Here is an 11,117-nt window from a genome sequence, read left to right as displayed (position 1 = left end):
AGGGGGCGGGGCCGAGCAGAGCCGCGCTGCTCCACAGAGAGAGCCCCACAGAGGAACCTGCAGCCACAGGTGGAAGCTTGCAAGAGAAAGCAGCTCCGAGAAAGGCTTTTAAAAGTGTTTATTGATAGTTATTAGATGGAATGATGGCGCAGTAGTGCAAACCAATGTGCAATTATTGGGAGAACACCCTCCCCCTTCCCAGCTTTCACGTGTACTTTATTACACAGGAGACGTGGAATAAGGGTTAAATACAAAACGGGTCAGTATGATGCATTTATCACAACGTTGGGCTTAGGACAGATTACTGATCCCTCAGTGCACGTCAGTTCAGGGCTACAAAGTGGAGAGTGGCTGCCATGTCCTGGCCAGCAGTTTCCAGAATGGAGAATAACAGACATTCAGAAGCCACGCGAAATTTACTAATACATTACAATAAGCTTAGAGTCCTTCGAAGCAGGATTTCTCCTAATAGCCATCTATCTTGTTTGCCTGTGAGCTCAGCTGCCTGCTTCCTCATTTTTGCACTATTTTCTCCCTGAAAACAAATCAATTAGGAGCCAGAAGCTCAGCTTTGTGTTTTAGTGCTTTGAGAATCAGCATTGGAAGAGATTTATTTGTCCAGTGATGAACCATCAGCTCGTTTCTTCAATGACATTGCACTGCTAGATTGGGTGTCCTTAGACTTACAGTACTCAACCGGTGCATTAAAATAAACCAAAACAACCCCCAACCATGCACAAAAATTAATAAAAGCAATGAGTCTCAAGGCTAAACTGACCGGTTCCTAAGCACACTTGTTCCAACTATCATCCATGCGTACTTCTTGCTTCTCAGATCTGCAGTGGCATCTTTCTCTTCAATTGAATTTAGAACCAGAACCACCCAGAGGCTAATAAAACCATGGGGCAGATACCAGAGACTTGAGAAACTGCTGGATTAAGGTAATGAAAGTTAGTGTTGTGCCCTCTTTGAATGTCGTTCTTATTCCAGTCCAACAAAGTTACCTGTACATATAAAAAGTTCAATGTCTGCCACTTGTCAAGTGAAACAAGACATCTCCAATTATCGATCACACTTCAGCATACAGTCGGGACAGGGAATAATACATTACAGAAAGCAAAACCACAAGATGTTAGTTACATAAAACAATATTATTTGTATATAAACTGATAAATACTGTCTCCATGGTTCACTAATTCCAAATACTAGTTGTCTGCACATTAGTTGCTAATAACTATTACTAGAAGTAGTTCCAGCTTGTGCTCTCTCAGGGTGGTTTCATTTCCAAAACTAGTCTGCCTTTTCGTGCTGGGGGAAAATATTCTCAGCAATGAGACAAGGTTCCACGTGAAGATTTCACTCTCTTGCCCACCAGATAATTAATCCTACGAGTATAGAAGCCACAGCAAGACCAAGAATCAGGATGCAGATCTTCTTACGGGATTTCTTCTAAAGAAAGAAGGAAAAAAAAGCCACTGATACTATGAGCAGATGAGGAAGAAAAAGCAAGTTTGCCAGCTTGTGTTACTAAGTTTGGTGAACCAGAGCACTCAATGCCCGTCATTATTCAAGGGAATTACGAAGTACACAGTTTCACAAGTTCTTTAAACAGCACATGCCACAACTGAACGTTTAGCTTTGGGTCTAAGAAATGCAATTAAGGCAAAACATAACAAATTCTGTTAGCTTTAAAGCAAATTCAAAGCTTTACGTCAAGATAACTACAAACAGGGAAGTCGACAACACCTAATATACATTTCATACTAAGGTCTGCCACCAAGGCTGCAAAGGAAAGCTAAACCTCTCCAGCTATCTGGATTTTCCAGGTAAAACAAACAAAAATGCCATTCCTGTGATACAATCCCCCCGTAGATTGATGCAGAGATAGTACTGCATTTCTACAGCTTAAATGATGTAGCACACAGTTACTGTACTTGATTTTGCAGCCTTGATCGCTTTCTTCATCATAGGAAACTACAGTCTGTCCACATACACTGAGTATTTTTAACTTCATACAATGCTCTGAAGTTAGTTATATATAACCACTTCCTCCTCTGTCCAGTAGGGACACATCTAGTACAAACCTAGTATACCTGACTTGGATTTACTGCCAACTCAAAGCATCTATAAATACTACCTGCTGCCAGGTGGCAAAAGCTACTTTCTTCTCCTTGCAGAGAAACAGCACTGGAGCGTAAGTGTTGAGATGCTGAAAAACCTTAACAGTGCTTGATTTTTTATCTTGTGAAGGAAAAGGCCTTTGTTCCCACACAGAACCTAAAGCAATAATCACAACAACCACAGGGTGGATGAGGTTGGAAGGCACCTCTGGGTCTCTCTAGTCCAAGCACTGCTCAAGGAGGGACACCCAGAGCACACAGCCAAGGACCACATCCAGGCAACATTTAAACCTACTGAGAATACCTAGATGGAGGAACAGACTGACTACATAACCTCTAAATTAGAAGGCTAATTTCAACAGAGTGGTCTTGAGTCAAGTGCTTTATCTATTCATTTCAGAACAATACTGTGGGAGTGACAACTTGCACCATCTGTTTTCGATGGCCTGTTTAGTGTGCTGCAGTCCTTAGTGTCTTGTTATGCCTGTACCATTATTGGTACTCACCTGTACACTGACAATAATGCAAGCATACATAATTTACCTGATAATAGGCAGCTCGCTGTAACTGCTCACTGGCTCTTTCCACATGAACTTCTGCACTTTCCACATTTGCCTCTATGCTATCTGTGGAAAAACAAGAGAACTTGTAAAAGAATTCAGAATTCTGGTGCTTAAAATAAAATGAATACAACCCTTTTTGTACAAAATATCAGAAAAATTGAACTACGCAGGCAGAACGTGCAGCTGAAGTAGAAAAGAAGCTTCTTATTATCCAAACACACTTACCAATCATATCTCCTTGGTCATGAATCATCATGGCTAAATCCTTAAATATCTGATTGACATCCAAAATGTCGGCCTGAAGACAAGTTTGACAAGTTATACAAAACACTGGTTACAGTTTTTCTGCAGCCTAATTCTTAGTGCCTCTTCAGAACACACCACTAGAAATAACTGAATAGATGCCATCACTCACTGACTCAGGTGACTTGATGTTGCTATTGATGGAACTTGGGATTAACATAAGAGCTTGCAATATTCTCACTGCTCATTATTTTTTCCATGCCACTAGCAATTAACAGAGCAGGGAACTGAGATGAACACTGTCACGAGTTGCTCCTACCATCTCTGAAGGACCACCAGTGAACACTGAAGGAAAATATACCTAGCCTCCTTAAACTGGAGCAGGGAGATTTATCTTGGAATCAATCCTCTCTATGAGGAACTGTTCCTTCACCTTCAAGTCTCCTCAGCCCATCCCATTAGATAGCACTGCATGAATTCTTTTGTTTCTATCCTAATATTGTTAACTATATGTTAACATAAGCGCAGGATCTACTCTTCACCTCTAATTGCCTGATTGCCGTTTCTCTTTCTTTAATAAGTTCAAGATCCTGTTCAGTTATTGCCACATCTTCTTCTTGAGACTGCATTTGATTCCAGTCTTCACCACTGTGAAGAGAAGGAAGGAAAGTAAAACACTGTTTCTTTCAGCACAGGCATATTTTCTCACTATAATTACACTGAATCACCAGCGTGTTAAAGCTGAAAAGATTCCTACAGAACACCAGTCTTGCAGCTACAGGCTTATGACAACAATTACAAATGAGAACAGCAATGGGGACAGACCAAGAGAAGTGAAGAAACTGAAAAGCAGTACATGCATAGGATAGTTTGTGCTAGGATGTGACCATTACCTATAGCATTACAGAACAGACCTTATTTCAGGTTGCTTTTTTTTTAAGTTTGTTTTTTAAAAATATCTGTACCTTCCTTTCCTCTCACCATCCCCCACAAAAAGGGGGGAATCAATCAGGGTGAAAGTCTTGATGGAGAGCAGCCTGCAAGCACAACATTATCAGATCAAAAGAACACCTGACAAGCATCCTGGTTCTAAGATTCTCACTTGCTATCTGCCATTTGGGGATACGAAGAAAGGGTTTAGTATGTTAATTCAATAATTTAGCAAGAACTACAAATTAAGTCACACATCAAGAGAGATGTTTAGAAAAATCTCTGCACACCTACCCTGATGACAGTACTTCACAACTGCCACGTAAGTTACACACACTGATTACAGTGAAGGCAGTACCAATAGTACAAAGTCATCTATGTGTCCAGCACAAAAGAGTTCTTCTAGGGTAATATCTCCCTCTTCTTCTCGGAGGCAAACGTATCTGAAAGCACTGTAATATACCCAACAGGCATGTTGTGACATAACTCTATGTAGTAAGTTCCAAAGGCTCCAAGTGCAAAAAGAAATGACAGTAAACTACTTGACTAGATGGGATACAGCAGAGACATTCAGGAATTCAGCTGAGCCGACAGTAGAATCTTCAGGTGTTTAGGGCAAAAGATTTTGATGCATAGCACATAAGAACAATTTTAAATGCAGAGTAGTTGCTGCATGATACTGCATCTCACTGAGATGAGGGTCTCTGCATGAACAGGTATTTATGTGGTACCCCATGCATTAGTGAGCAAGACTTCAAACTCATCACAGCATCTGTACGACTGAACAACATGGGGCTTTCACTTCTGACTCAGCACATGGAACCAACCACAGGCCTAACAAAAGGGGACACACACCAAACAGCTGATCAGGGGAGGATGGATGAGACATTTAAGATAGGTGCCTCGAGTTAGAACATGGCAGGGTTTATACAGATAGGGCCTACATAATTCATCCTCTATTTCTCAGGCATGCATAGTGGAAACTGACACAGTAATCACAAATGCTTCCGCAGTGTCTTGAGTTCACTTGACTCACACTATAGAGCTGAGGCAACATTCTGCAAACTCATCTGCTATGCAGACACAAAGTTACTGCAGAATCTATACACATGTCTGATATTTTATAGTGATGTTGACTATGCATGTTCTGGTATCAATTTGTTATTACCTCCAAGGCTTCCAAGTTTAGAGCAGCCTCATCCACTATTTTACAATGGCTCCATCTGGGCTCATAGATAACACCCAAACTCATAAAAGAAGTAAAGAGTTTTTCTTGTGGAAAGAGTTATGTGACAGAAAACACGTCTGGTAATCTTGTGCTCACAGTCCAGAACAGCAGGAGGGCCAATTATCATATAACAGAGACTGAACTATTCCCAGTGGGACAGTAATCAACAGCCTACATTTCAAAAGGGTCAAATACTGTCATGCATTTTTTTTCCTAAACGCTGTGTATTAGAAGCACTGTAATAACTGCATAGCATCCTTCTGCTTTTCATTCAGCTAAAGAAGCGTTGTCCAAGCTACAGTATATCTACAACAATTTTAATTACACATAGCTAAGAGTGTGCCCCGAGAATGCAAGAATGCAATTCATTACCTATCAAATGAAACAAGCTGTTCTTCTCTGAACCGTTCATCAGCCTGGAATAGATAAATGAGGTGTTAATATTTCAGATAAACAAAACTACCAACAAGCAAAATCAACAGGAATGTCATGAAGAAAAAGGCATATGCTGTTCAGAGACAGCACTGTCTCCTCAACTTTCAGATTTAACCTAAAGGAATTTAGACCAGATTCATCTTCAGATTTAAATTCAGACTGTCTCAGCAAATCAAAGGCAACTGAAAGGCAAAGACGAGAGTCTTTTTACTCAGATCACTGATGTATCATCAGCATATCAATATGTGTGCCTGCTAGTTACAACATCTGGAACAGCAAAACAACCTATTGAAGCCTCATTTGTGATCAGTGATGTATCAGTAGAGAACCATGAAGTCAGTGGGCAAAGACAAGATCTCTGAAATGATTTGTAGTCCACTAAATCACAACAGAATGCCTACAGATACTTACAGAGATACGGGAGCCAGCTCTTGCCCTTGCTACAGTCTCTTTTTCCTTCTCTGACACTTGCCTCTGTACTGCCTGGAAATTATTTAAGGCTGCGGAGAAATCATTCATTAAACGTTCTTTCTGAAGCCTCTGTTGACGCTAAAGAAACAAAAACAAATATTCAGATATTGCCATTTGTGTTACTGTAACCATCAGACTCTTCAAAACATCATAAAATGAAAAGTAAATGCAAACATACAAGTGGACTTCCTAACATTCTGAGGCAGAAACTGGAGAACGAAAAGCCCATCATACTTTCACGTTATACCTGTCATGGTTTTGTAATGTTGCTGTCAATATTCCACATCATAACATACAAAACCATGACAATACCAAATGCTCTATGCTCTACCTACTGTGGAACTGTCCTGTGCATGTTTCCCTGGCATGTCCCCTTTGAAGGTTGTGACATCCAGTGCATGGGAAACAAGAAGCTGAGAAGAAGACTTGACCCAAGGACAGTCAGTACTACAGCTGGTTCTTACATTTTTCACTACAGAAATTACCAATAGCCCTCTCAAATCGTAGGTTCCCTAGTACTTTCAAGAAGTCTGTATCAATTCAACAGATATGTTGAAGAAAAATCCTATATACAATTTCAGGGAGATTTTGCTCCTACAGATTTCAACTGGACTGCTTCAGTGAGCTTCACTCACTCACAGAAGTCACTGCCACATTCAGCAACATGGACTTTGCTTACCAGAGCGAGATAATCTGAAAACACTTTCTGAACAAACACACAAAACACTGCCATACTTACAACCGGTTTTTAAACCTTTAGATAGAGAATTGAATCTACTAAGACAACATCTGCTGACCCATATCCACAGATCATCCCATAACAGCATCACAGGAGCAGATAAATCAGTATTGTGGCAGTGATTTAAAGTGGAGAAAGAAGACTCCAACAGCAGAGGACCATCCCTTCCCTTCCCCACAGGAAGGGATGCCCTGAAAGACTGTTTTGTCAGAGACAAAGTCATAAGCATTGCCTCAGCAGATTTCTTTAAATGTGAGCAAGCTGAGTCAGCTCCTTCCCTCCCCCAGCTTCAGTTCAGGCCATAAATCCCATGAAGGGAAAAGTTTTTTGGTGCAATTACACTTCAACATTCAGCCTGCACTGAGTTTTTATCCTGAAACATGGTCTCGCATCACCAGATTGCTCTGTAAACAAGATTATTTTTTCAGAAATAGAACTACATACTCAGCTCTCCCCAAGTTTTAAAGCTATTTGCTGCTGAAAAATGTTCCCCCCCAGCGTCATACAGTCAGGATGTAGCTGGCTGAGTTTGTCTTCCCACTTCAACAACTGCTTTCATTGCAGAAAGCTGCCGTCTCTTCAGCTGTGCCAATTTAAGCTCTGTGAAATTGCACTCTAAGCCAGCTTATCAAGTAAGCAACTAAAAAAAGCTCTAGAAAATTCTACCTGCATACCTGTTCAGAAGCAGACAGAGGAAGCGGTAGAGACCCCAGTTCTTTGAGATACTCATTGGTCGCTTTGGCCAAGCTGTTTGCAGAATGCTGTAGCTGTTGTCTAAAACAATAGTTCAGAAACAGTTACACAGGTTTCTTCCAAAAAGCAACCCAAGCATTTCAATATTTGCAATAAAGACCAAGTAAGGTTTCTGAGCTCAGACATCTTTAAGAACTCGGATACTGAATTATTGCAGATCCATGAAATTTCACAGAGAAGAATGATATAGATTCAGCTCTGGGAAATGCAAGGCATTTCCCAGTCTTTCAGCTCTTATGTCTTCCAACAAGGTTGTGATTCAAAGCTGCTGGTGCAAAGGATCTACTGAAGCAGCACTTTCATTAGCATCACAACACAGGAAGCCATTTACATACAATTAAGTTTATATTAAGTTTATGCAGTAAAGCATCTCTCCAAAGTAACTCCTTTCTTCTAAGAATAAAGGTGAAAATAAAAGAGTCTAAACAATGTTTATCCAGTTAATACGTACAAGTTTTCCTGCAGCTTGCTGGAGTCCTGCTTGGTTCCCAGCTGGCTCATCAAATTCTTTATCTGAGCAGCTGAAGATAAAGAGACCACAAGATTAGTAAGAGGAGTTCTAGTGTATTTTATTCCTTCTTTAAGCTACGAAGTTTCTCCAGTGAAGGAACTCTCTCAGCATTTTGCTTAACTCAAGCTGGTAACACAACACTTAGGCTCTGCATTTAAACATTCCCATTTAGCCATGTTCTAGCTCACCAGATTAACTTTTAGACAAGAAGATGTCAGATTTGCCTTGGGATGTGTAGGCTACTCTCTGTACCTAAAAGCTTGCATGCTCCTCTTCCTCAGTTTTCCTAAACCAACAATAATGTTTGTTCCTACTAACCTCACTATTTCTGCATCTTAGATCATCACTGCCAGAGCTACTTCATTTGGTTTAGTTTTTAAATAATCTATGTTTTGTTACTCTTGGTAGACAGAAGTTGTTGCAGTACTGGCAAAGTCTTTCAGGCACAGCAGATAGGGCAGTGTTAGCTTACATCAATCTGAATCAGCCAAAGAGAAGTTCTAGCCTTCTTCCTCTCCCATCCCCTATGAATGTCCACAGTGCAGGCACTGCTTGTCATACAGCCACCAAACTGTTAATATACCTGCAAAGCAACCACCCCTTCTCAGCCTCAGAAGGGTATGTATGAACAGATCAGCCAGCTGACTTACTGTATTCTGCAGCTTCATGCTCCTCAGCATTAGTAAGAGATGCTGAGAGCATCATGTAGGACAAAAGTCCACCTGGTGGGCTCCTAGCAAATGTGAAATCAAAACCTGCTCCCTCAAGCAGCAAGGCAAGACCAAGAAGGATCACTTAACATTGTTCTAAAGGCAGCTGAGTGTCAGTGAGTTTAACAAGAGATACTACCAGTTCAGCGAGATCCTACTGGTGCAATTTCTGCTTTTAGCCCGGAGCAAGACACTTCAGTTGATGAAATGTGATGCTAAAGAAACATCAGATTCCAATGACAGACCTCTCTTCTAAAGTGAAGGGTAACTGCTTACAGTAACAGCAGTTCAGCTACAGTATGATTCAAACAGTAATGAGGCAAGAATTCGGCATTTTTGGCTTCTATTAGCTCATTCAGTGAGGAGCTGTTAAACAACTTCCAATACAACAAGCTGAACGCTGCTTTTAGAGAGCAAGACTGCACTAATTTCACAGCTCTATCAGCCACATCCAGGTCCAAATTGTTGACAGCCAAGTTAAACTGACAACACACCAATCATACACTGTGTGAACATCAAGGACCAAGCGAGTGGTGCTTGTAATGCATCTAGATATTTTACCCTCCTTTGAGGGTACATTCTAGTACAAGCCCTATTTCCATGCCAGGCAATGTGTTTTCTGTTCTTGCCTTTGCCAGTTCCCACAGTTTTTGATGCTTAGCTTATTTCAGCCCACAGTAATGCCCAGAACCTACAGAGAATGACAACAAAGCAACACAGGATGGAGCTCTTCACCTGTAATTGCTGTACATTGTGTACACACATTAATATAGACAGCCCCTTCAGCTAGCAGCTTTCAGTCTACAAACCCTTTCAATTTCAGGCTGTAAAGCACTCCACACATACAGTTATGCACTTCAGATTGCTAACAACATCATAACCTCCCTGTAGGTGCTGAGGTAAAACAATGGCCTTGCAAGCAATAGCTTTTACCAGCTCACTCCAGCAGCCTTCTGGGCACTTGTGAGAAGTGCTTGTTCTGCAGAGTTCTCTAAGAGAAATGAATACAACCCATCTATCTCTACTGCTTGCTTGCTGTTTGTCTCTACAGGGAAAAAGAAATAAGGAAGTGCTTGAGTTTCTCTTCTCCTCAGGCCCTTTATCAAATACAGAGTACAGTTAATTACTGTAATGGTAAGTCAGCTGTTCTGCGTGCTCCCACCCACCCTGATTGAAGCTGTAAGACATTTGTTTCATCTGAAATTGGCAGCACACCGAGGAAGGGCAGCTGCTGGTCACGAGACCAGGCAATCTTATCCTAAGAGGAAGAGGAGCTGAACTAATTAGAGGAGGAAGCTCGGAAAACACACGGAAGAGAAAGCGGCTAAGGCAAGCAAAAGGCAATATCTCTGCCAAGGGATCAACCACTCTCTTGGAAACGCTTTCCTCAGCGAGCAGCAGAGCAGGGATCAATAGCAGGACTCCAACGACTGCTTTATGCCATTAACTCCTCTCAGCAGCACAGATGCCGGTTCCCCAGCAGCCATCCCTCCAACGACCCGGCCGCTGTCACAGGCGGCAACGGAGCTCCGCCCCGCCCCGGGCCCTGAGAGCAGCTCCCACCGTGGAGGCCCAGCCCGCCGGTACTCACTGTATTGAGCGATACGCTGCACGTTGGCGCTGCATGTTTGAATGATACCACTAAAATCCCTCGGCGGGGCCGTCGGTCCGGCCCGGTAGGGATCCAGCGGTCCGTACGACATGACCGGCTGAGTGACGGCTCCTCCGGGCCCAGCTGCCAGCACCCCGCCGCTCTCCGCGCATGCGCCACCGCTGCTGACAGAGCGCCCGCCCTAAACCGAGGGGACGATGCCTGCGCATGCGCGGTCGAGGCCTCTGGTTGCCATGGTGACGGGAGCCCGCCCCGCCCGGCCTAGTGGGATGGAGGCATGGAGGCCTCAAACTGTGTCAAAGGCCCAGAACATGGGCCTAATCTGACCCAGCCCTGTCCTTCTGTCATTATAAGATCAACCCAGGGTGAGATTGGGACAGCTCCATTTGGGATTGGGGTGAAGTCTCACACTGTCCCACACTTTCGCACTTTCATCCCCAGTTTTCTGCATCCTGCCCCCAAATTCAACATCTCCCAGATCCCACAGCTTCACCCTAAATTCCCTATCACCCCATCATCAAGTCTGCGTTACCTTTAAATACAAGATTCCCCAAATCCCATTTTGCTCAAATCCCGCAGCTTCACCCCAAATCTAGCATTTCCTCAAACCCCCCTTTCACCCCAGACCCCACAGCTTCAACTCAAGTCCCACGTTGTTCTAAATCCTACAGCTTTGCTGTGAGTCCTGCATTACCCAAATCCCATGGCTTCGCCCCAAGTCTCACATTGCCCCAATCCTTCAGTTTTATCCCAACTCTTCCAGTTTCATCCCAAGTCCTGCAAGGCCCAAATCCCACAGCTT

General features: G+C 42.7%; 1 protein-coding gene across 2 annotated transcripts; it reads right to left on the bottom strand.

Moving 5' to 3' along the window:
• Positions 1 to 103: 103 nt before the first annotated feature.
• STX12 (syntaxin 12) lies at positions 104 to 10,506 on the bottom strand. Of its 2 annotated transcripts, XM_072355237.1 has the most exons (10): positions 10,295 to 10,506; positions 7,934 to 8,003; positions 7,404 to 7,503; positions 5,931 to 6,068; positions 5,457 to 5,500; positions 3,892 to 3,963; positions 3,469 to 3,574; positions 2,909 to 2,981; positions 2,664 to 2,746; positions 104 to 1,449 (listed from the first exon to the last, which is right to left on the bottom strand). In XM_072355237.1, the coding sequence occupies exons 1-10, from the start codon at positions 10,404 to 10,406 to the stop codon at positions 1,357 to 1,359; spliced, it is 891 nt and encodes a 296-aa protein (XP_072211338.1). In that variant the 5' UTR covers positions 10,407 to 10,506; the 3' UTR covers positions 104 to 1,356. The 2 variants fall into 2 exon arrangements, with proteins under 2 accessions (XP_072211338.1, XP_072211339.1); XM_072355238.1 differs by lacking the exon at positions 3,892 to 3,963 and having other exon boundaries at positions 10,295 to 10,503.
• Positions 10,507 to 11,117: the final 611 nt, after the last annotated feature.

The sequence above is a fragment of the Excalfactoria chinensis genome, chromosome 22, assembly GCF_039878825.1.
Source record: "Excalfactoria chinensis isolate bCotChi1 chromosome 22, bCotChi1.hap2, whole genome shotgun sequence".
Taxonomy (NCBI): Eukaryota; Metazoa; Chordata; class Aves; order Galliformes; family Phasianidae; genus Excalfactoria; species Excalfactoria chinensis.
Note: the sequence above shows the minus strand (reverse complement) of the source record. Positions and strands in the feature narration are given on the sequence as shown.

Excerpts from the sequence above, each read along its gene's own strand:
- STX12 (XM_072355237.1), bottom strand. The coding sequence starts at position 10,406 with ATGTCGTACGGACCGCTGGATCCCTACCGGGCCGGACCGACGGCCCCG. Across the intron at positions 7,504-7,933 it reads AGCAAGCTGCAGGAAAACTT|ACAACAGCTACAGCATTCTG; the intron begins GTACGTATTAAC and ends CTATTGTTTTAG. Across the intron at positions 3,575-3,891 it reads GATGGTGAGAGGAAAGGAAG|TGGTGAAGACTGGAATCAAA; the intron begins GTACAGATATTT and ends TTCTCTTCACAG.